This window comes from Agelaius tricolor, unplaced genomic scaffold (genome assembly GCF_023055355.1).
Source record: "Agelaius tricolor isolate 1412-34295 unplaced genomic scaffold, bAgeTri1.0.p SCAF_25, whole genome shotgun sequence".
Lineage (NCBI taxonomy): Eukaryota > Metazoa > Chordata > Aves > Passeriformes > Icteridae > Agelaius > Agelaius tricolor.
Genome location: NW_027269285.1, coordinates 6,367,924 through 6,388,609, shown reverse-complemented (window position 1 = coordinate 6,388,609; position 20,686 = coordinate 6,367,924). Strand labels below are relative to the sequence as shown.

The 20,686-nt window shown below is 50.9% G+C and overlaps 1 protein-coding gene across 1 annotated transcript in view; it reads left to right on the top strand.

Moving 5' to 3' along the window:
• The window catches only part of CUX1 (cut like homeobox 1), a 276,733-nt gene extending 256,281 nt beyond the window's left edge, over positions 1–20,452 (top strand). Inside the window, exons 15-23 of the mRNA XM_071448039.1 lie at positions 8,457–8,593; positions 9,688–9,754; positions 11,066–11,178; positions 11,786–11,902; positions 13,827–13,910; positions 14,560–14,616; positions 16,602–16,682; positions 18,553–18,617; positions 19,040–20,452. Of these exons, the coding sequence (XP_071304140.1) occupies positions 8,457–8,593; positions 9,688–9,754; positions 11,066–11,178; positions 11,786–11,902; positions 13,827–13,910; positions 14,560–14,616; positions 16,602–16,682; positions 18,553–18,617; positions 19,040–19,100 (782 nt within the window). The 3' untranslated portion in view covers positions 19,101–20,452. The remainder of the gene's footprint in view (positions 1–8,456; positions 8,594–9,687; positions 9,755–11,065; positions 11,179–11,785; positions 11,903–13,826; positions 13,911–14,559; positions 14,617–16,601; positions 16,683–18,552; positions 18,618–19,039) is intronic.
• The last annotated feature ends 234 nt before the right edge of the window (positions 20,453–20,686 follow it).

Genomic DNA, 20,686 nt, shown 5'->3' with positions numbered 1-20,686 from the left:
GAGCCAGGCTGGGATTTCCCACCCCACTTTGTGCAGCTCCATGTTGGTGTCCAGCTGTGTCTTTGCCATCTTTAGTTCTTCAGTTGTGGGGGAATTCTCCTCAAAATGTATTAAAAATGCTACTGAATGCCTTCATTTCATGACAAATGTGCATTTTCTCATTTTGAAGCATCTGACAGGTTGTTCCACAAGATGGAAAGGTTCATGGTTTAACACTTTTTATTTTTTCCCCTTCTCTTTAATAACTAGTCCAACTGTTGATTGCTATAAATGGTATTATTGTGTATAATTTGACCATAATTTTTTTTAAGCCTGATGCTAAACAGCTAGACTTTTAAAATGCCATGCCTCAGGTAGGTTAATTTGTGTATTTGTAACCTGCACTTTTCTTCAGGTGGTATCAGCATGAAACTCCAAAAATGCCACACGTGGTCATAGGCAAAGGCTGTGTCAAACTTGAGAAAGCACTGACCTGGAGAAGGCTCACAGTAGCTCAGAATTTTGCATCCTGGGATAAAGCCAGGTGGTTCTCTCAAGCCTAAATCTCACAAAGTTAATTCTGGGAAGTCAGGAAGGAAACACAAGGAAGCATTGAGAGGACAGGAGCAGATATTTATGGCCTTCCATTGAGATAGTTGGATCTCCCACCATAACTTGAGCCTTCAAAAGGATGTCAAAATTCTCTTTTTTGGAAAAAATTTATGTTGTGTGTTCCCATAGACCTTTACTGGTTTGAACTGGGACATCACTGGGAGTTCCTGCTGGGACAGAGCTGCTGCTGGGGCTGGATGGGTGAGGTTTGCATAGGAAATGTTACAGGGATTTGCTGGACTGATGGGAAGAGTCCTTGTTTGTGGCATCCTTGGGTGCAGGAGGAAGTTCACACCCCAGTGCCAAGGCCCTGCCTGTGCTTCTGCTCCACCATCAGTGAGAGCCAGGTTGAGTTTCAGTGGGAAAAGGGAAATTTTTTCACATGTTCCCACCAGGAAAGGAGCTGGGAGAGGCTGACATGGGCTTCTGAGCCCCACTTCTTTCCATCTGGAAATGCTGTCGTTTTCTCCTCAGTATTTCTGTTTTAATGGAAGTGGTGAAGGAATTGTGTACTTGCCAACAGAGGGCTTCAGAAAACATGATTTGATTACAGCACAGCATTTTATTTTCTTTTTGCTCCAAGCTATGGGAAACTGATAAGAAAATTCAAACTGTTTTCTTGAACTCTTCCAAGTTACCCATGTAATTATCTTAGTACCCTTGGAAATAATCCCTTCTTGTATGAAATCTCTCTCCTTACAGGGTGAATTTATTAAGCAGTGCTGGGTTTCTTTGCTGGGGGCTGTTTATTTTGGAGTGGCTGGGCCAGGAGGAAGGGGAAGGAGAAATCCTTCAAACCTTCCCTTCCCATCAGGCCCTCAAAATGTGAAAAGAAAGGGAGAAAAGCAGGGGAGGGAGAAGAAATCTCACCTGCAGCTCTTCTGGCAGAGAAAGCCAGAGAGGTGGGAGGGGGTGATGGTGTTCACAGGGGTCTGAGGGAAGAGATGAGGATCTGACTCCATGTTTCAGAAGGCTGATTTATTATTTTATGATATATATTATATTAAAACTATACTAAAAGAATAGAAGAAAGGATTTCATCAGAAGGCTGGCTAAGAATAGAATAGCAAAGAATGATAACAAAGGCTTGTGGCTTGGACAGAGAGTCTGAGCCAGCTGACTGTGATTGGGCTTTAATTAGAAACAACCCCATGAGCCCAATCCCAGATGCACCTGTTGCATTCCACAGCAGCAGATAACCATTGGTTACATTTTGTTCCTGAGGCCTCTCAGCTTCTCAGGAGGAAAAGTCCTAAGGAAAGGATTTTCCATAAAAGATGCCTGTGACAGGAGGGAGCCCCCAGAGAGTCATGGAAAGGTTTGGGTTTAGGGTTTAAAGGGACCTTTAAAGGACACCTTCCACTGCCCCAGGCTGCTGCAAACCCCATCCAGCCTGGCCTTGGACATTGCAGGGATCCAGGGGCAGCCACAGCTGCTCTGTGCCAGGAGCTCACCACCCTCATCATAAAAATAACAACTTCCTTAGAACTCACCTGAGTCACCTTCTTGTAGCTGAAAACCATCCCCCCTTGTCCTGCCATGCTGCACTTTGGTGGCTCCTCCTCTCTTCCCCAAGGCCATTTTCCAAGCTGGCCCTGAGGAGAGGGCAGCTGGAGCTCAGAATGGTGCTGATGTTGGGATGAGCTTGGCAGCTGGGGCTTTTCCCTGTGCTTCCTTTGCCACTTGGGCAGGTAAGTGTCAAATGTTCTCAGGGTGCTGGACATGATCTGCTCTCTCCTTGTCCCTGTTTTCTCTTGTCTCTTTGGCAGCACATGAAAGTAAAACTGAGCAGGGCTGTTCTTGCTGCCCTCCCTGGTGCCAGTGCCATCCCTTGCTGGCTGGAGCTGCTCATCTTCTCAAGGTCCTTCCTTCATCCCTGAAGGACCTCACTGATGGTCTTGATGTCTTCTCTTACAGCTCTGTATCTGCAGAGGAACCTCATCTCTGCACTCCTGCAGCTTTTCCAGGCCTGATTCCTGTGCCTGGAGACAGGGAGATTGTGCTAGAACGTACAGATGGCTTTTAGAGTTGTCATCATTCCTTTCTTTTCATCCTCTCCTTGCTTTTTCTGCCCTTCCAGAAGCCCTGCAGAGGGTCTGATCAGGGAATGCCCTTGTGGCAGGTACAGATGGACCAGGACAGCCCAGAAGCAAGCATTGCAGCCTGAGATGATTCCCAGGTTAATAATCCAGGAATTCTGGCTACTCAGGAACTCTTGGAGCTGCCTGACCTCTCCTCCCTCCCTGGAGATTTCTACAAAAGTTGCTTTAAAAAGTCCCAAAATCCCAATTCCTTTGTGTTTGTTTCATTGGTGAGATCTCTGGAGCACTTGATCTTTATTTACTCTGGGGACATTTTTGGAGCAATACAGTCCCTTTGAATGACACTGATTTTTCATTGCCTGATGGGAAGGGAGATGCTCAGCTGGGCTATTGCACTACAACCTCCTCTTCAGCCTTTCCTTCTGAGCAGCTTTGCACCTCAGAGCCCACAGACATGGTTTTGGTGACTTGTAGAAAGAAATCTTCCATCATTCCCTGCCTCCTTGTCCTGTCCCTCAGCCTGCTGACAGCTCCCAGCAGCGGTGGCCCCAAGGAAAAGGCTTTGCATGAAGCTGAGGTGGATTGAGTGACTCCCACCCACTCTGGCCAGGCAGAAATGTTGTCCCTCACCATGAAAAGGTCAAGACAGAACTGGAACCATCAAGCTGTGCAATGGTGAAAGGCCTCTGACAACCTTCCTGTTGCAGGAAGGTTTTTGGCTCAGATCTTTCTGCCTTGGCATCTTCACAGACCAAAAAAAGAAGGCAGAGAAAATCATCTTGCGCATGCAGGGCTGAATCTGCAGCCTTTGGATCGAGTGCTCCTCATCCCTCCAGCCACAAAGCAAGGGGTCAAGGTCGAGTCATCTCCCTTGATTCTCCTGGAAAGGGAGCAGGGCTTTGGGCAATAACAGCCTTTTCCAGACTTCCTTAAAAGCCAAATGCCAAGTGTTTCAAGAGCCTGAAATTGGGCCTGAGTTTATGTGTAAACCTTGGGAGCTCTGGCATCAGGCAGAGCCGGAGGTAAGACTTTGTTGGCTTGGAAAGGCTCCTGCAGAGCCCTGCCAAGAAGTCTTGGCTCGTTCTTTTCATGGGGAAGAGCAATGATTTCAACTCAGATGTAACTGTCCAGTCATGAAGTGGAGTGGCCCAGCATGGGGAAAGGTGAAAGAGCTGGAAAAAGCAAAGGGTCCGTGGCAGACCCAGTTTCCTGCTTCTTCCTTTGGCTTCTGCTCCGTGCCCTGGCACTCTCAGACACCCCTGTTTGTGTTGAGTGAGTTTCCAGCTTTGAGCCTTGCTGCCAAGGCACTCCAAGGTTTACTTATCTCACCATCATCTTCCTTCCAGTCAATAAAATAGACTTCAAACCTTTGAAGTAGTGGCTTTCAATGCACTTCAGTTGACTTTTCAAAGAGAGCGTGCCACATCACTTCTCAGCTTGTTTTCTTTTTTTTTTTTTACAGTTATGTAAATTCAGGGAGGCCAGACAGTAAATGGAGGGAGATTAAAAATTTCCACAAGGCAAATCAGGGTGTGAACTTGCAGAGCATCAGCTAATTTGCCATAGCTGCCCATGTGTGTGCTCCTACCCCTATCCCTTCAGCTACAGCACTCACCTCTCATCTCCTCAGGGCTCTGAGGATCCACATGAGCAGTTACCCTGGTCCCATGGATGTGCAGCAAGTCACAGCCTATCTCACCCCAAGGTGATTTATTCATCTGTCTGTATCCTCAGTAATCAAGCCACCATCTTATGGAAAGATTGCCTCTCATTTATTTATGTCTGGCCTTATAACTTCAAACCAAGTTGCTAGTATGTCTTAATTTTCTCCATCTGTGAAAACAGATGCTGTTTATTTTGGATGATTTGCCAAGGGAGCCCAGTTGCTGGGGCTTGTTCCAGGAGTCAGAGTTGCTGTTGCTGTGTGGCAGCTCTGGGCTCCTGGCTCAGGGGCACTCCTGATGAGCCCCTGCATCTGCCAGGCTCTGCCCCACCAGCCTGGCCACTGGGGCTCCAGCAATGTTCTCTTCAATAATCACTTCAAGGGTTTAACCTGCAGCTTTGGAATGGCAAGGGACTGACTGGGCTGTTCACAAGTATAAGACTTGTGTCAATGTTTTATTCTCATTTTGGGTTTTGTTTCTTCACTGTGTGTCCCACCACGTGGCCTGTCCATACAGGTCCTTGATGTTATTTCCTGAAATACTCATCCCCCCTTGGGCACACAGAATTCCCAGAAAAGGCATTTCTATAGAGCATTTTCTTTGAGCAGAGCCTCTTTCTGAGGATTCATTCAGTGTTTGGCAGGGTATCATAGAATTATTAAATGGTTTGGGTTGGAAGGGAACTTTCACCATCACCAGGTCCAACCCCTTGCCCTGGGCAGGGACAGCTCCCACTGGACCAGGTTGCTCAGAGCCCCATCCAGCCTGGCCCTGAGCACTTCCAGGAATGGGAATAGTCCAGTCCCAGCTTCTGATTTTCTGTGCATCAGAAAGGGGAACCAGCCCTGTCTGTGCCAGGGTGGCACCAGAGCTTCTGCCAGAGTGGGGCTGCCCGTCCCTGCACTTCTGCTCTTTGCTCCACAAGGCCATGGCAATGCCAGGCCTGGCTCTTTAAAACCCAGAGCTGGCAGAGTTTGAGGCTAAAGATACTTGCTTTAAAACCCATTTTCCCCAGGACTTCACCTTCTTTGTCCCATTACCTTGTGCAGTAGCTGTTCTCTTCTCTTTGAGGTATTTGCACATCTGAGGGGTCAGAGCAGGGCTCAGCAGCTCAGGGAGCACAAAGGCCAATTCCTTTTGCTGGATCCAGTGCCTGAGCTGCCCTGCTCTGGCAGAGCCCTGCTCCTGCTGCTGCAGGTGAAGAGTCTCTGGCACAGAAGTGCCAAGCCCGCGGGTGGCCGTGGCCCCTGTGAAAAGGGAAAGTTATGATTAAAAAAAAAAACCCAAAAACCAACTGTGAGGAGTGACACTGACAGGGGGATGAGAGGGAAGCTCTGTGTGTTTGGTTGATGTCAGTGTCAGACACGGTTCCAGCCTTTTCTGTTTCCATGGATGGTTTCATGGCCAAGGCCGAGTGAAACCTCAGGGAAGGAAGGAAGGATGCAGATCCCTTTAAAACTGAGAGCTTTGCTGACCCTTTTTTCTCTTAAATGGAAAAAACTCAGTCCCTGTAACTCAGAAGCTAAAAGGCTCATTGAAGAGAGAGATGCAGGAGCTGGGTCTCCTCCTGCAGGCTCCAGAGCTCAGCTCTGCAGAGGATTTTTGGGCAGGGGGGGAGGCCAGGGAACAATTCCTGCCCCAGGTAACCTCCTGGTGGGGTGAACCTTGAACAGGATGCTCAGCAATGCCTCGTGCAGAATTGGCCCCCCAGCCCACGTTTGGCCAGCAATAGCTTCCCAATTACATTTTAATGCAATTTTAAAAGACAGCCAATTGAATAATTAACCGTAGGGAAGAGGTTTTCTTCTTTCCAAATCTTGTTGATGCAAATATTTTGCATCAGGCCACCCATGTTTTGGAGCAGGCAGGGATTCCCCATTCCTGGAGAAACACTGACCTCCAGTGGGATGTGCCTTTAGCACAACTCCTGCTCGATCCTGAGTCTCTTATTGGGGGCTCTAAAATGTAAATATGCTGAGGGGGGAAAAAATAAATCCATGTGTTGTGTTCAAAGCAAATGCCACCTCCCTTTCCCTGCAGTGAGGCTTGGTCCTTCTGAATAACATGGGAAGGGGAATGGCTTTAAACTGAAAGAAGTTTATTCAATCTAAGTTCAGGTTGGAAATTGGGAAGGAATTCTTCCCTGTGAGGGTGGGGAGGCCCAAAGCAGCTGTGGCTGCCCCTGGATCCCTGGCAGTGCCCAAGGCCAGGCTGGACAGGGCTGGGAGCAGCCTGGGACAGTGGATGTTGTCCCAGCCCATGGCAGGGGGTGAAATGAGATGGGCTTTAAGTTTGTTCCCAACCCAAACCACTCTGAGATCCCTTACACCAACACAGCAATTGTCTTTCTTATTGTTTAGGTTGAAAAAGACTTTTAAGATCATCCTTACTCCATCACTGCCATGTCCTCAAGTGCCACATCTACCAAAAAAAGGGGAATTTGCACCAGCCAGGACCCTGATTCCTGGGAAAGCAGTGTCACTTTGGGCATCACTTTGAGCCTCCATCACTGCTGCTCTTAGCCCAGCCCTGTGGCCAGGGATCCCTCCCTGTGCAAGGAGCTCCCTCCACAGCTGTTTCTGGGTGTGGGGAGCATTTCCCAGCCTGGCAGGGCTGGGAGAGCTGGAATTGAGCTGTGCACATGTTGCACCCCTTGTCTGAAGGCTCAGAGAGGGCAGGAGCCCTGAGGAGAGGCTGCCCTTGCTGCTCCCCAGGCAACCCCTGCACTTCTTGCTCCCTGGCTGTTGGTAAATGAGGAAATCTTTTTGCCTTCCAGCTGTCTGGAAATTAGGGGAATAATTACAACAGGAATTATCAGGGAGGGACTGGAACAGATGGGACCTGAGCTCTGACCCACCTGGAAATCCAGGCACAGAGGGACAGATCCTGCATCCCCGCAGTGGAGGTGCTGGCAGAGCAAAACACCAGCTCTGAACCTGGAGCTGAGCAGGTTTTCCAGCCAGGGAGAGGCCCAGACACTGCTGGCAGCCAGGGAGAAAGGTGAACCAGGTCGATTTCTGCTGCAGGACAGTTTTGGGATGGATTTGCCAATGGAACACGGGGCCTGCCCTGCGGGGCTGCTCCCGTGTCTCTCGCTGGAGCTGCAGCTTCACTGCTCCACATCTGGGCTCCTCTGGGGTTATGTGAGGGGAACAAGAGGTTTTTGTTTTGCTCCTGGAGCATTCCAGCAGTGCCTGTTGTGGTTTAGGGTGTGGGTTTTACTCTGGGGGGCAGCTGGGAACAGAGAGGGATCCTTTGTACAAACTTGGCAGGGTGGGAACGCCGGGGGCTGCAGAGCCCAGCCCGGGCCCGGGGCAGGACTGGTCCCCCCTGAGCCCCTCCCGGGGTGTCCCCCACCCTGCCCCAGGCCCCCACTCCAGCATCTGCCCTCTGAGAGCCTCTCCCAGCCCCACAGCCAGGGCAGCCTCTGCCATCCCCTTTCCTGGGCACACCAGACCTGGGCTCAGCTCATGGGCTCAGCTCCCTTAACCCTCTCCGGGTGCCCCTGCTCTGCCTGCCAGGATCCTGCCAGGTACCCCTGGGGCACCAAAATCCCTGGGTGATGATGCCTTTGAAGCAGCTGTGCCAGTGCTGGCAGCTGCCTCTGGCACTGGGAGGTGGCACTGGGACTGTGCCCACCCTGGGCATCCCCAAATTAAATTAACAACATCACACTACCCCAGACACTTATTAAAAATGCTACTGAATGCCTTCATTTCATGACAAATGTGCATTTTCTCATTTTGAAGCATCTGACAGGTTGTTCCACGGGATGGAAAGGTTCATGGTTTAACACTTTTTATTTTTTCCCCTTCTCTTTAATAACTAGTCCAACTGTTGACACAGGCAAGCCCTACGTGCTCACAACAGTAAAAGCCACCACAAGATAGTTAAAAACCTACCCTGTATCTCATCCTGCAACCCATAACACCACCCTAAGCCTTAATAAACAAGTCCTTTAAAAGCAAAATACCCCTAAAAAATGGGACCAAACAATAAAACTCATGTGTGAGCAGGGACTGCTGCTGTGGTCCCAGACATGAGCAGAGAGCAGGGGTGCTGCCCTGAGCTGCTCTGGCGCTCCAGGTGGGGCTGCTCAGGCCATTGGTGTCCCCTGGCACAGTCAGGGGGTGGTGACAGCCCTGGCTCTGTTTTGCAGTGCGCTGTGCCGAGCTGCAGATCCAGCTGAGCGAGGCCGTGGCCACCCTGGCTGCCCAGAAGGAGCTCGTGGCCAAGCTGGAGCACGACCTGAGCACCATCCAGGCCCTGTCTGCTGTGCCACGCCCCGAGGCAGAGGTACCACGGGCCTGGGCTGGCTCCCAGAGCTGGCAGAGGGCTCTGAGCTCCCCCAGGGGCAGGGGACACTGTCCACCTCCTCTTGGTCTCAGTTTTTGGGGGGTGGTGGTTATTATTATTATTATCATCATCATCATCGTCATCATTATTATTATTATTTCTTAATCGATAATATATTTATTATTTATTTATCACTATAATTAATTATTAATATTTCTTATAATCATTATTTCTTCTTTATTTCTAATTTTAATATTGTTAATTATTATTTATTATTTATTTTTATTATTAATTATTAATAATTATTAAAATTATTAATAATTTCCTTCCTTTTCTTTCTGATAATTCATCCAGCAGAGATGGGTGCATTTTCCCCTCACCATGGTGGAATGGGAGAGTGTTCACCTCATCTTGCTTTCAGTTTTTGGGCTGGCTATTATTATTATTATTATTATTATTATTATTATTATTATTATTATTATTATATAATTTCATTATTAATTAGTTATTTTTAAAATAGTATTATTCATACATTATTAATATTTATTATTATCATTATCGATTTCTTCTTATTATTTATCATTATTAATAGTTGTTGGATTATTATTATTATAGTATAATTTCATTATTAATTAGTTATTTTTAAAATAGTATTATTTTATATTATATTATATTATAGTATTATAATAATATTTATTATTATCATTATCGATTTCTTCTTATTATTTCTCATTATTAATATTATTATTATTATTATTATTATTATTATTATTATTATTATTATTATTATTATTATTATTATTATTATTATTATTATTATTATTATTATTATATTCCTTTTCTTTCTGACAATTCACCCAGCAGAGATGGGTGCCATGAGGAGGTGCTGGCATGGGAGGGGGTGGTACCAGGGGCACCCAGGGACCATCCAGCCCTTCCCAGGGCTGGGGTTTGAGGTGGAGCTGGGTCAATCCTCATCCCTGCACAGAGCCTGTCCAGCAGGGATGAGGCTGCAGGAGCCAGGAGGGGCTGCTCTGGCCAGGCCCCTTTGGGTGGGTGGGAAATGTTTGATTTCTCCTGTTTGTGCTGCCCAGGGTGCCCCAACCCCCGGGCTGGAGAGGATCCCCGAGCCCATCAAGGAGGCCACGGCGCAGTTCTACGGTGAGGGGGGAGCCAGGCTGGGCTGGGACACCTGAGGGATAGAATATAAGGAAATAAAGATGGTGTAGAAAGTAATCTTACCCCTAAGGAGCTGCAGCTGGGTCAGTTAGCAAAGATTAGGAGCAGGCCTGACTTGAGCAGGCCACAGCTGTAAGCAATGAGAAGAAGATGCTATAAAAGAGTGGGGTGGCTGGTTGGGAAGGGAACTGGAGTCATTTGGCTGCTTTGTGAAGAAGAAAGAGTCAGTGCTGGGAGGAGCTGCCCATGGGAAACACCAAAGAGGTGAGAAACTTTTATGATGAGGAGACAACAGCATGGAACCTTTGCAATATAATGACAACAGGGACACCCCCCAGGGATGGCAGCTCCTGAGCCATCCCTGCCCAGGGTGGCTCCCACTGGGACAGTTCTCCATGCTGGGCAGGGTTTGCCCATCTTTTGGTCCTGCCAGGGGGTGCAGCAGGCAGGTGCCAGGCCTGGTGAACCCAGGCTGAACCCAACGCTCTGTGCTCCTGTGCTTCCACACCAAACCCCTCCAGAGCCAGAGAGTGAAACATTTCCTGTGCATCAGCCCCTGTGCTGAGGTCTGCAGCAGAAAATGAATCAAAAAAAAAAGAAAACCAAACAACTTCTTGCTCCTCTGGGGGAAAAAAAATCCTTTCCTTTTTTCCCCTATTTTTTGCTTGGTTTTTTTTGTTTGTTTTGAAAGGTTTTGAAAACACAGGATAAACATTATCACAGCAACAGTCCCACCAAGCTAAACAACCTGCAGCCACCCATCCTGCTCTCTGAATAACTGCTCAGTGCAGCTGGTTGAGTCATGGCCTTGGGGACACGTTTCTGCTTGGCTGTGAATGCCACTGCCAGGAAGGAAGAGCAGGGAGGGATGGCCACAGCCCCCCAGGCGCCCACAGAGCCACATCAAGGGGGGCAACCCATGTGGAACACCCAAAAAATGGGGTCCTGGGCATAGCAAGCTGGATGAGGGGTTGGGGTAGGGGAGAGAGGATTGTGGCTCTGGGGCTTTGCTTTAATGCTGCAGCTGCTGCAGAGGCCAGAGGAGAGAGTCTGGCAGGGAAAGGCAGCCATGGGTTGCACCAAACAATGCAGTTGGTTTTCCTGTTCACTTTGAGGATGAGTCCTCAAAAATAAATTTAAAAAATAATATATAGATAAATAGTAGTCCATGTTGTAATAACTGGGGTTGATTTGGGTGCCCCCAAGGTCCCACAGCAGGAGGACCTAGAGCACACCCTGGGGTGGGTGGTGGGCATCTGCCAGGTCATGTCTCACACCAAACCTTGTTCACAGGTCACTGTGCACCCCCTGGCACCCCATTCCCTGAGGGCCAGGTGGACTCACTGCTCTCCATCATCTCCAGCCAGAGGGAACGCTTCAGGGCCAAGAACCAGGAGCTGGAGGGGGTGAGGAGCCTGCTGGGGACCTGGGCTGGATGCTCTGCTGGCCTGCAGGGAGCTCTGTGCCAGACAAAAGGAAAACACATCCTGCTGTGGGCAGGAGCAAAGCCTGCCCCAGCCCATCCCTGCTCCTGCAGCTCCAGGACAGCTCCAAACCCCTCTGTCCCTGTGTCCCTGTGCAAAGCCTGCCCCAGCCCATCCCTGCTGCTGCAGCTCCAGGACAGCTCCAAACCCCTCTGTCCCTGAGCCCCTCTGTCCCTGGCACAGTGTTTGGGGGTGCCATGGAAAAACCACACAGAGAATACATTCTGGGGTAATGAATTGAAGCAGAGCACAAAATAACCTTTTCCAAGCTGTCTGGTTGTGCCTGCACCTCCTGTGGGAGCCACAGCCCATCCCAAAGCCCCCCTCAGCCACCTTGGCTACCCCAGCCCTTCTTGGGCTTCTTGGTCAGGACTGGGAGCCCCCTTGTGCCACAGCTGGGACAGTTTTCATTAGGGAGCAGTTTGAGTTCAAGGCCAGGGGGGTTTAATTCCCGGGGTGAAGGGGACTGGGCCCTGTCAGGGTGGCCCAGGTCCCCCTGGCTGGATGCCATTGTCCCCCACCCCTGCAGGAGAACAGGATGCTGCAGCACATGGTGCACGCCCTGCAGAGCGAGCTGGACACCCTCAGAGCTGACAACATCAAGCTCTACGAGAAGATCAAGTTCCTGCAGAGCTACCCTGGCCGGGTGAGTGTCCGCCTGTCCGTCTGTCTGTCTGTCTGCCCCTCCTCGGGCTGGGCTCACACAGCAGGCAGCTCCCAGACACAGAAATTGCACATTTCCAATGTGCAGCTCGCATGGGAGTTGGAGATAACTGGGGTGGGAAAGGTTCTCCCTGCCAGGAGGGCAGTTTAGAGCAGTGCTGAGGCATCTTTGGCATCTTCAAAGCCAGAAAACCAAATTTCCTCCCTAACAGAGCTGCTACACCCCCCTCTGATGCTCTCTGCCAGCAAGTGGGGATAATTCTGCCTGACCAGGCTGCCAGAGGTTAAATTTGGAACCTCCTGCAACAAACCCCTGCAGCAGAGCCTGGAAAATAATTCATCCTGTCCCACTTGAGCTCATTCCTGAACTTGTTGTATCCAGCAGAGAGCTGCTCCCTGAGCAGTCAGAAGACAGAAGAAACCAGCCCAAAATAATCCCAGTAATGCCAGGAGAAGGCTGGGAAGGGGAACCAGACTTTGCTGCAGCCTGCTCTGCTCGTGCTGTGTCCCTCAGGGGTTCCTCCCTGGGGCTTTGCAGGAGGCTCAGGCTCATTTCCACTGCCAGCACTTCCCTGTCAGAGCCAGGCTCTGCTGACCTCGGGCTTTCCTTAGAAATGCCACTCACAGAGGGGACACCCATTCCCTGCCACCCTTCCCCCTGGCTGCTGCCTCTCCGTGCTGCCTGCACCGAGTCTGTTTTGTTGAGGGATATTTTAATAGCATTTGGTGGTGGGAAACTCCTGCAGCTTGAGGGACCTTATTTGGTGCCTCTCTTTATGTCCCCGTGATGACGCCAGGTCATCCCCTCTGACATTTTTTCCCCTTTCTCCTGTGGAATATCATCTCCATGTTTATCCTCTGCCACAAGGCAACCCCTGAATGCCATTGCCATGAGCTAAAGAGCAAAACCCTCCGTGGCAGCAGCACAGGGGATTGCATAATTCACCCCCTAATGGTACATGTGACGTGTTAAAAATACCCAGCAAAGATCACTGCACTGGCCAGGCTGGGGCAGCTCCTCGCCCCTAAATCGGGCTCTGGGCTCATCACAGTGACCCCAGGGTCGGGTTGCAGTGTGTGAGGCCTTACTAAAGGTTTACACAGAGGTGTAACGCCAGCCATGGGAGCAGGCAGGGCCCTCTGCAGTAGGAGCAGGTCCAGAAAGGCCTCGGGGAGGGCGAGCACTGGGCAGAGCGAGCGGAGCCGTGCTGGGACAGGGCACAGGGAACCAGCACTGGAACAAGGAGCCAGAGTCTGCAGCAGGCTGTGCCCGGGGCTGGTGACAGCATGGGCTTATCCCAGGCTGGATTTGGGCAGGAATGATGTGGAATCTGCAGCTCCTGCAGAGGTGGAGGAAGGAGGAGCAGGGAAGCTGCAGGAGCATCCTCAGGGCTCACTGCAGCCAAGGCTGTGTAAGGGGAATTATACAGGAGAAGTATGAAATCCATCCTGTCTGCACCCACCCAAATATTTCCCTTCTTTCAAGGGGTTTTCTTCATTTTCCTTGCCCTTTTCCCGGCCTATACCAGCTCTGTGTTTGAACAATGATTTCCTCAACCTCTGTCTCCCTCCTGCCTGGCCCAGCAGCAGAGAAATTCAGGGTGGGATTTGCAGTAGCCCAGGTGAGCTCTGTGAGGATGACACAGGTGACAATTACCTCATGGAAAGGGCCCAAAATACTGAGACAAACCAACCCCAAACCATTCCGCAGTTCTGTGAAGAAAGGACTTTATTCCACAGCTCCTGTCGTGCTTCTCCCTTCTGAAGGGGACAGGTGCTGTCAGCCCTGTGGGTCAGCTCTGTGCTGCTCCATCCTTTGGGGGTGTTTTCTCCCAGATGGGGGAGCTCAGGGCTCTGTCCTTGTGCTGGGTGTCCCTGTGGCTCTGACCCTGCCTTTGCTCCCCCAGGGCAGCAGCAGGGATGACACAGAGCAGCGCTACTCCTCCCAGTACGAGGAGCGCCTGGACCCCTTCTCCTCCTTCAGCAGGAAGGTAAGAAAGGCTCCCCAGCACCTCCCTCTGCATCAGCCCCTCTTTCCTGCCCAGATGAACTCCAGGGAGCTCTGATAGAATGAAAAGCACTCAAATATGCTTTGCTTTCAAAAGCAAAAACAAATAAATAAAAGTCACTGTGCCCCAGTGATGGCTGGGGGTGTCACGGTGTTCACAGGGGTCTGAGGATGAGGGAAGAGACCAGGATCTGACTCCATGTTTCAGAAGGCTGATTTATTATTTTATTATATATATTATATTAAAACTATACTAAAAGAATAGAAGAAAGAATTTCATCAGAAGGCTGGCTAAGAATAGAAAAAGAAGGAATGATAACAAAGGTTTGTGGCTCTCTGTCCGAGCCAGCTGGGCTGTGATTGGCCATTAATTAGAAACAACCACATGAGACCAATCCCAGATGCACCTGTTGCATTCCACAGCAGCAGATAACCATTGGTTACATTTTGTTCCTGAGGCCTCTCAGCTTCTCAGGAGGAAAAATCCTAAGGAAAGGATTTTTCATAACAGATGTCTGCGACATGGGGGTAAGGGGAAAATAGGACCATCCTGTGGCACACAGTTCCTTCCATGTTTTGCAAACCCCAAATTCGCCCTCTGAGCCTCAAAATCTTGTATGGTTTCCTTGTAGGAACGCCAGAGGAAGTACCTGAGCCTCAGTCCCTGGGATAAAGCCACGCTGAGCATGGTGAGTGGCTGCTGGGCCAGCACTGTGGGAGCTGAGGGGATTTCAGCCCAGTGCCTGCAGGGGAATGGGGCTCTGGGGCAGGGGAAGCATCCCTGCTGTCCTGGGCAGGGTGCAGAGCACAATGGCCATGCTGAAATTTGGGTTAGGAGCAATCCCTTCCCTCCCTTGCTGCCCAGGGCAGTGGTGGCCTCACCATCCCAGAGGCATTCCAAGGACAGGGACATGTGGCACCTGGGGATGTGGTGCAGTGCTGGGCTTGGCAGTGCTGGTTGGACTCAAGGATTTCTGAGGTCTTTTCCAACTTAGACAATTCTGATTCTATTCTATGATTCCAAGCACCTCTCCTCTGGTTTGTGACAAGCTGTGGGGCTCAGGGCTGCACCCCCAGCCAGGGGCAAAGCCTCCTGCATAGGAGACACCCCCAGAGAGCCCCAGCACCCCACACGTGTGGGGAGGAGGAGTGTGAGGGGCTGCACGGGGTCCAGCACTCCAGGGAAGATCTCTGCTCCACACATTGGCTTCTCATTGCATTCTCCTTAAAAACCCCTTCCCAAGCCCTGATCCTTCCTGCTCTGGCCCTTCCTTCCAAAAAAGCATCAGGGGAAATCCTGGGGGAGCCGTGGTGTCTGCAGCAGCAGAGGGTCCTTGCCTGAGCCACAGAGGTGACTGCTGCCACTGCAAGCTTGGGCTGCCATCTCTTAGGGTAGAACTTTCTGAGCTAAAAATGGGGAAATTATTGAGGAAATCTGACTTAGAGTGGAATTTGTGGCATTAGCAGCAGGCTCAGGATGGGGTTTTGGCTGAGTTAACCCCCAGCTCTCCAGCACAAGGGAGGTGAACGTGGGGCTGCAGAGAACACAGAGATATCCTGTAATAAAGGCAGAGCTGTCATTTGCATAAAAACCAAGCAAATGCCAACATGAATATGGATTGTGTGGCGTGCCAGCACCATGGAGAATTAATGAAAGGCATTCACAAAAAAAAAAAAAAAACTGACTTAGGGGAGTTCTTCCTTGGGAATATTTAAGAACATAATCTTGTTTGTTACAGCAGCCTCCGCCGTGGCCGTGAATAGCAAAGACGATTTCAGCCCGGAATGGGTTTGGTGGGAGATCTGTGGGTTTTAATGCCAGCTCTGGAAAGCCTGCCTGGTGTTTGGGGAATGTGCTTATGTCCATAATGAGTCCCTGGGTTACAGCAGGAATAAAGAGAGGCTGTGAAGGAGGGCAGGGCCCATCCTGTGCCAGCCACTCCTCTGCTGCTGCTGATTTTCGTGCTTTTGGAGGGATGGGCACGAAGGTTTTCCCACTGGGATCTTGGTGTGGTGTGCCAAAAGGGCTCAGGCATCATCAGGGTCTGGCTGTGGCTCAGTGGCCTCTCCAAAATGAGGGGTGGAGGGAGATTCATCCTGACCCCACAGGTTTCCAGCCCGTGGGGTGGCACTGCAAGGGTGAAGAACAAAGCTTTGGGGACAGAGCTTGCAGAGCCCCAGCAAGGGGACAGCAGGGCCCAGCTCTGGGAGCACCAGCACAGCCTTGGCTCCAGTGCCCTGCTCAGGAGGCAACGAGGGGATGCTGCAAATCACGAAGTTGTTTGAGCTCAGGAATTAAAAATGTGCAAAGCTTAATTACTGCCAAGGCTTCTCTGAGGAGCAGGCACCGAGGCAGGGCTGGCACAGCAGCAGCAGGGAGAGCTGGGCTGAAGCAGCTCAGAATCAGTCCCCAGAAGGGTTTTCAGTGGGGGAAAGCCCACACTGAATCCACCTTGGTTTGGGCACGTTTGGGCTGAGAGCTGAGGCACTTGTGCAGCCACTCTGAAGGAGCATCACTGCTCAGAGCTGGCACAGGTGGGTGGGAAACACCACCTCCCTGCAGGGTCTGGCAGGAACAGGCTCCCAGGCCTGCCCAGGGTCTCTCCAAGGCTGTTTGATGGAGCTGGTTCCAGTTCCACATTAAACTGGGGTTTTCCATTCTGCTCTCCTGCAGGGGCGGCTCATCCTGTCCAACAAAACCGCTCGGACCGTGGCCTTCTTCTACACCCTGCTCCTGCACTGCCTCGTCTTCCTGGTGAGGGGCTGCCCACGGGGGTGGGCACTGAGATAAAACACCCTGCCCTCCCCTCCAGGGGGGTTTGGGCTGGTTTGAGATGCTGTGCCAAGCCAGAGCGCTGCAGCTGCTGCGTTGGTGGCTCTGCAGCACAGAGGGGACAGGGACATGCCAAGGGATGTCCCCTCGGCCTCACAGGGTGGAAATCCCACCCTGGGTGGGCACAGGCTTGTCCAAGGGCAGGAGCTGGGAGCTGTCTGTGTGCCCATGTTGTTCCTGGGGTCGTGGTGGTGCCATGCCAGGAGCTCACACTGAGTTTAGTGTGTTCCCAAGCAAGCCTCTGCTCAGTGGGGAGCAAAATTTGGGTTAATTATTATGAATCTAATCCCATAGGTGATTTTAGGAATAAAATACATGGCTCTGAGCCCACACTACCTGGTTCTAGACCACGTGGATCCTATTCCTGAGTGCATCCTTAACCTCCTGCCCAGTGGAATTCATTTGCTGCCTCTCCAGGGATGAGCTCTGGCTCTCCCCATGCCCCTGACATGCCCTGTGGCTCCATTTTTCTGTGGTTTTCAAGTTTTCCCATTAGGGTTGGAAGTAGAGAAGCAGAGGTTTGGGAGGAATGGAGGCTTTAGTCAGCCCAAATCTCCTGGGAGTTTGTCATGGTGCAAACTCCTCCTGTATCCTTGCACAGTTTCTGGGAGTTTGTCATTTCAGGGAGGGGAAAAAAAGCCAAACAAATCATCAATAATTAAACGAGGAAGTGAGATGAAAGCCAAATCAGAACAATATTTCTGTCCTGCTCTCAAAGTTATTTTGGTGAGGAAAGGAGCAAAGGAAATAAAAAGTTAAACATCATTAAACTTTAAAGCTCTAACCCAAAAAAAAAAAAAAAAAGGAAAATTCATAAATATTACATGGCTGGAATGATCTTACATCATCTAGACACAAAAGAGCCTGAAATCCAGCACCCAGCAGTGCCTGGCTGGGGATGAACTGTGTGTGCCACAGGGGACTGGAGGAAGCCCCTGCTCCTCCATCCCCACAGCAGGAGTGACATCTCTGCCACTGATCCTGGAGATTTCAATTAACCCTGGTTTGGGTTTGCTGGTGGTGTTTGTGTGGTTAGGGTGATTCCCTGGTGATAACAGCTTACAAATCCCCAGGGTTTGTGCCCATCAGCTGGGGATGGGAGAGCTTCTCCCTCTTCCCAAACCCCAGCTCTGCCTCCTCAGACCTCAGTTCTGCAATGGGAACACGGAGGCACCAAGGTAAAAAGGAGCCAAGCCAAGCACTGACCTTCCTTAAGCCTGTTCCAAAAATACATCTCCATCCTGTGCAGCCCTGAGCCTTATCCCAAACCACCCCAGCCACAGCAGCACTGTCCCAGTAAAAATAACCCACTGGGAAAGGTCATCCTGACCATCCTGAGGGCAACCCCTGCAGCAGCCTGGGGTTCCCCATGCTGGAGACCACAGAGTCACAGTGTGGGTGGGAAGGGACCTTAAAGACCCTCCAGTGCCATGGGCAGGGACCTTAAAAACCCTCCAGTGCCATGGCAGGGACACCTTCCACTGTCCCAGGCTGCTCCAAACCCTGTCCAGCCTGGCCTTGGACACTTGCAGGGGTTGGGTTGCTAGGGCCTGCCCACCCTCCCAAGGAGGAATTCCTCCCTGACATCCCATCTAAACCTGGGAAGAATTCCTCCCTGACATCCCATCTAAACTTGCTTTAAGTTTGACGCCATTCCTTTGTCCTGTCACTGCACACCCATGTCACAAGTGCCTCTCAGGATGGGATGGCAGGGCTGGGCTGGCACAGGCTGCAGTGAGGAGGGGCTGGGATGGAGATGGGAGCAGAGCTGATCCCATTCCTCCCCTTGCAGGTGCTCTACAAAACCGCCTGGAGCGAGAGCGTGGGCCGGGACTGCTCTGCCTTCTGTGCTAAGAAGTGAGTGAGGACAGGCTGGGCCAGCCCGGCCTCAGGGCTTGGTTGGTGGGGGGCTTGGTGGTCTGCAGCAGATTTTTTTGGACACCCCAGTGCTGGAAACAAAGCCAGTTAATTGGGCTTTAAACCCAGTGAAGGAGGGGGGGAGAAAAAGCTCACGGAACGGGGCAACCACTTGTGTTGGGTTGGGTGTTCTCCAAAGCCTCTCCTGCCCAGGAGGAATCCTGGTAAAGGTTTATAATAAAGGTTTATAAATATGACCCTGGAGACCTGGGGGGTGTCAGCAGACCCGTGCCATGGCTCCAGTTCCCTGCTGGCCATGGCTGGAGCAGAGCACAGCGCTTATCCTCAAGGAACCCCTCGGAATCGGTGCCCGCGCACCCTGGGGCTGGCTGAGGGTTAACGTGGCTCTGGCCTCTCCCCAGGTATGCTGACCACCTCCACGAGTTCCACGGCAACGGGGACGTGGCTGGGATGTGGCAGTGACAGCTGGACACGGCCCCGCAGCCAGAGCTGGCCCCGCTGCTTTGCTGTGCTTTGCTTTCTGCTCTGTAGGATGAAGGCAGTGATCCCCCCCACTCCCACCTGTGAAATTAAAAGCCTCAGCTAAAGGAGAATCATTTTCCAGCCCTGAGAGCTGCAGCAGTTCCCATGTTTTCCTCAGAGAGCTCAGTCCTTAGCAGAACACATGGAAAATGCAAGATCAGGGGTTCCCCTCCTGCCAGAGCCACATCTCTCTCCATCCTGTTTGAAGTCCAGTGCAGCACTGGGTGGGCTAAATCCAGCCAGAAATGGGGAGGAAAAGCAACCTCCTGAACTTGCATTGTCATGTGTTGTGCTGTTTGAGAATTCCTGCTTTGCTCCAGCTCTGGGCATCTCCTGCCCATTCTGCTGGGCACTCACGGATGCCCTTCTTGACCTGGAGCCCTCAGTTTAGGAATAATTAGGAATATCTAGGACTTAAAGGGCATGAAGGGAGGTGCTGCTGGTCAGACCTGACCTCACAGGGACGCTGTGAGGTCTCCTTGCTGAGATGTTTCTGCCTCTTAGGAAACCACAAGTCAAATCAAGCCATTGCTGGTGATTGGGTTTGCTGGGTGATGAACCCTGGGCTGCTAATTTGGGTTGATCTGGGGAGACAGAGGTGATCAGAGAAGCTCCAATTAAAAAGACCAGGTCTCAGCAATCTCTCCTTCCTGCTGTGACCACATGGTGAGGGTAGGTATTGTCTTGTTAACGTGGCCCTCAATTAAAATTCCCCTCTGTAGACAGGAGAGCAGCATTTCTCCCAATTAATATTTCATTGCAGACTCCCATCCATCCCCATTCCAGTTGCTGGGAGCCAGAGCCTCTAACAGAGCGTGCAGGCAGGGAAAGGCCTCACATCTGCCACGGGCAGCCAGGGTTTATTTATAGGAGCTGTGGCCAATGGCAAAATGAAAAATACTCCTAAATTGAAGGGAGGGCTAAACCCTGAGGGACCAACCTGCACCTGTCCTGCTCAGCACAGGGAAAATGAGCCCAAGTGGAAGGGAAGCAGTGAGGGGGTGATGCTGCCATGGCTGGGGCTCTCTGCACAAACCAATCAACTTCAGGTCTGGGGGAGATGAGCTTTAGCTGCCTGAAATCAGTAGATGGGAAACATGATCTAGGGAAGGGTGGGCTGCTTTTTGAGGCTTTGTTGGGAAGGTTAAAATTGCTTTTTTTAGCAGCTGTATGTGGTGTCTTGGAATTGCAAAACTTCTGCAGCTATTCACACTTGTACTCCTCATAAATGACTTAAAATAGATGTCGAGTTCTGTTGGACAAGTGATAAAATAAACTTAGCCATGCATTGACTGGCTGGCTTTTGTGCTCTGTTTCCTTTTTTTTTTTTTTTTGGACTTTTGATATTAAACAACTGAGAAATGTCCTGCTCGAGTCCAAGGGCAGAGTGTGCAGCTAATTTTAGAAACCCATTACAGCAGCTAAAGGCAGCGCTGTCCCGCAGCGCCGCGGAGGGCAGGACCTCTGTCCCCGTGTGCTGCAGCCTCGTCCCAGCTGCCATCAACACCAGCATCCCAGGGGCCTGA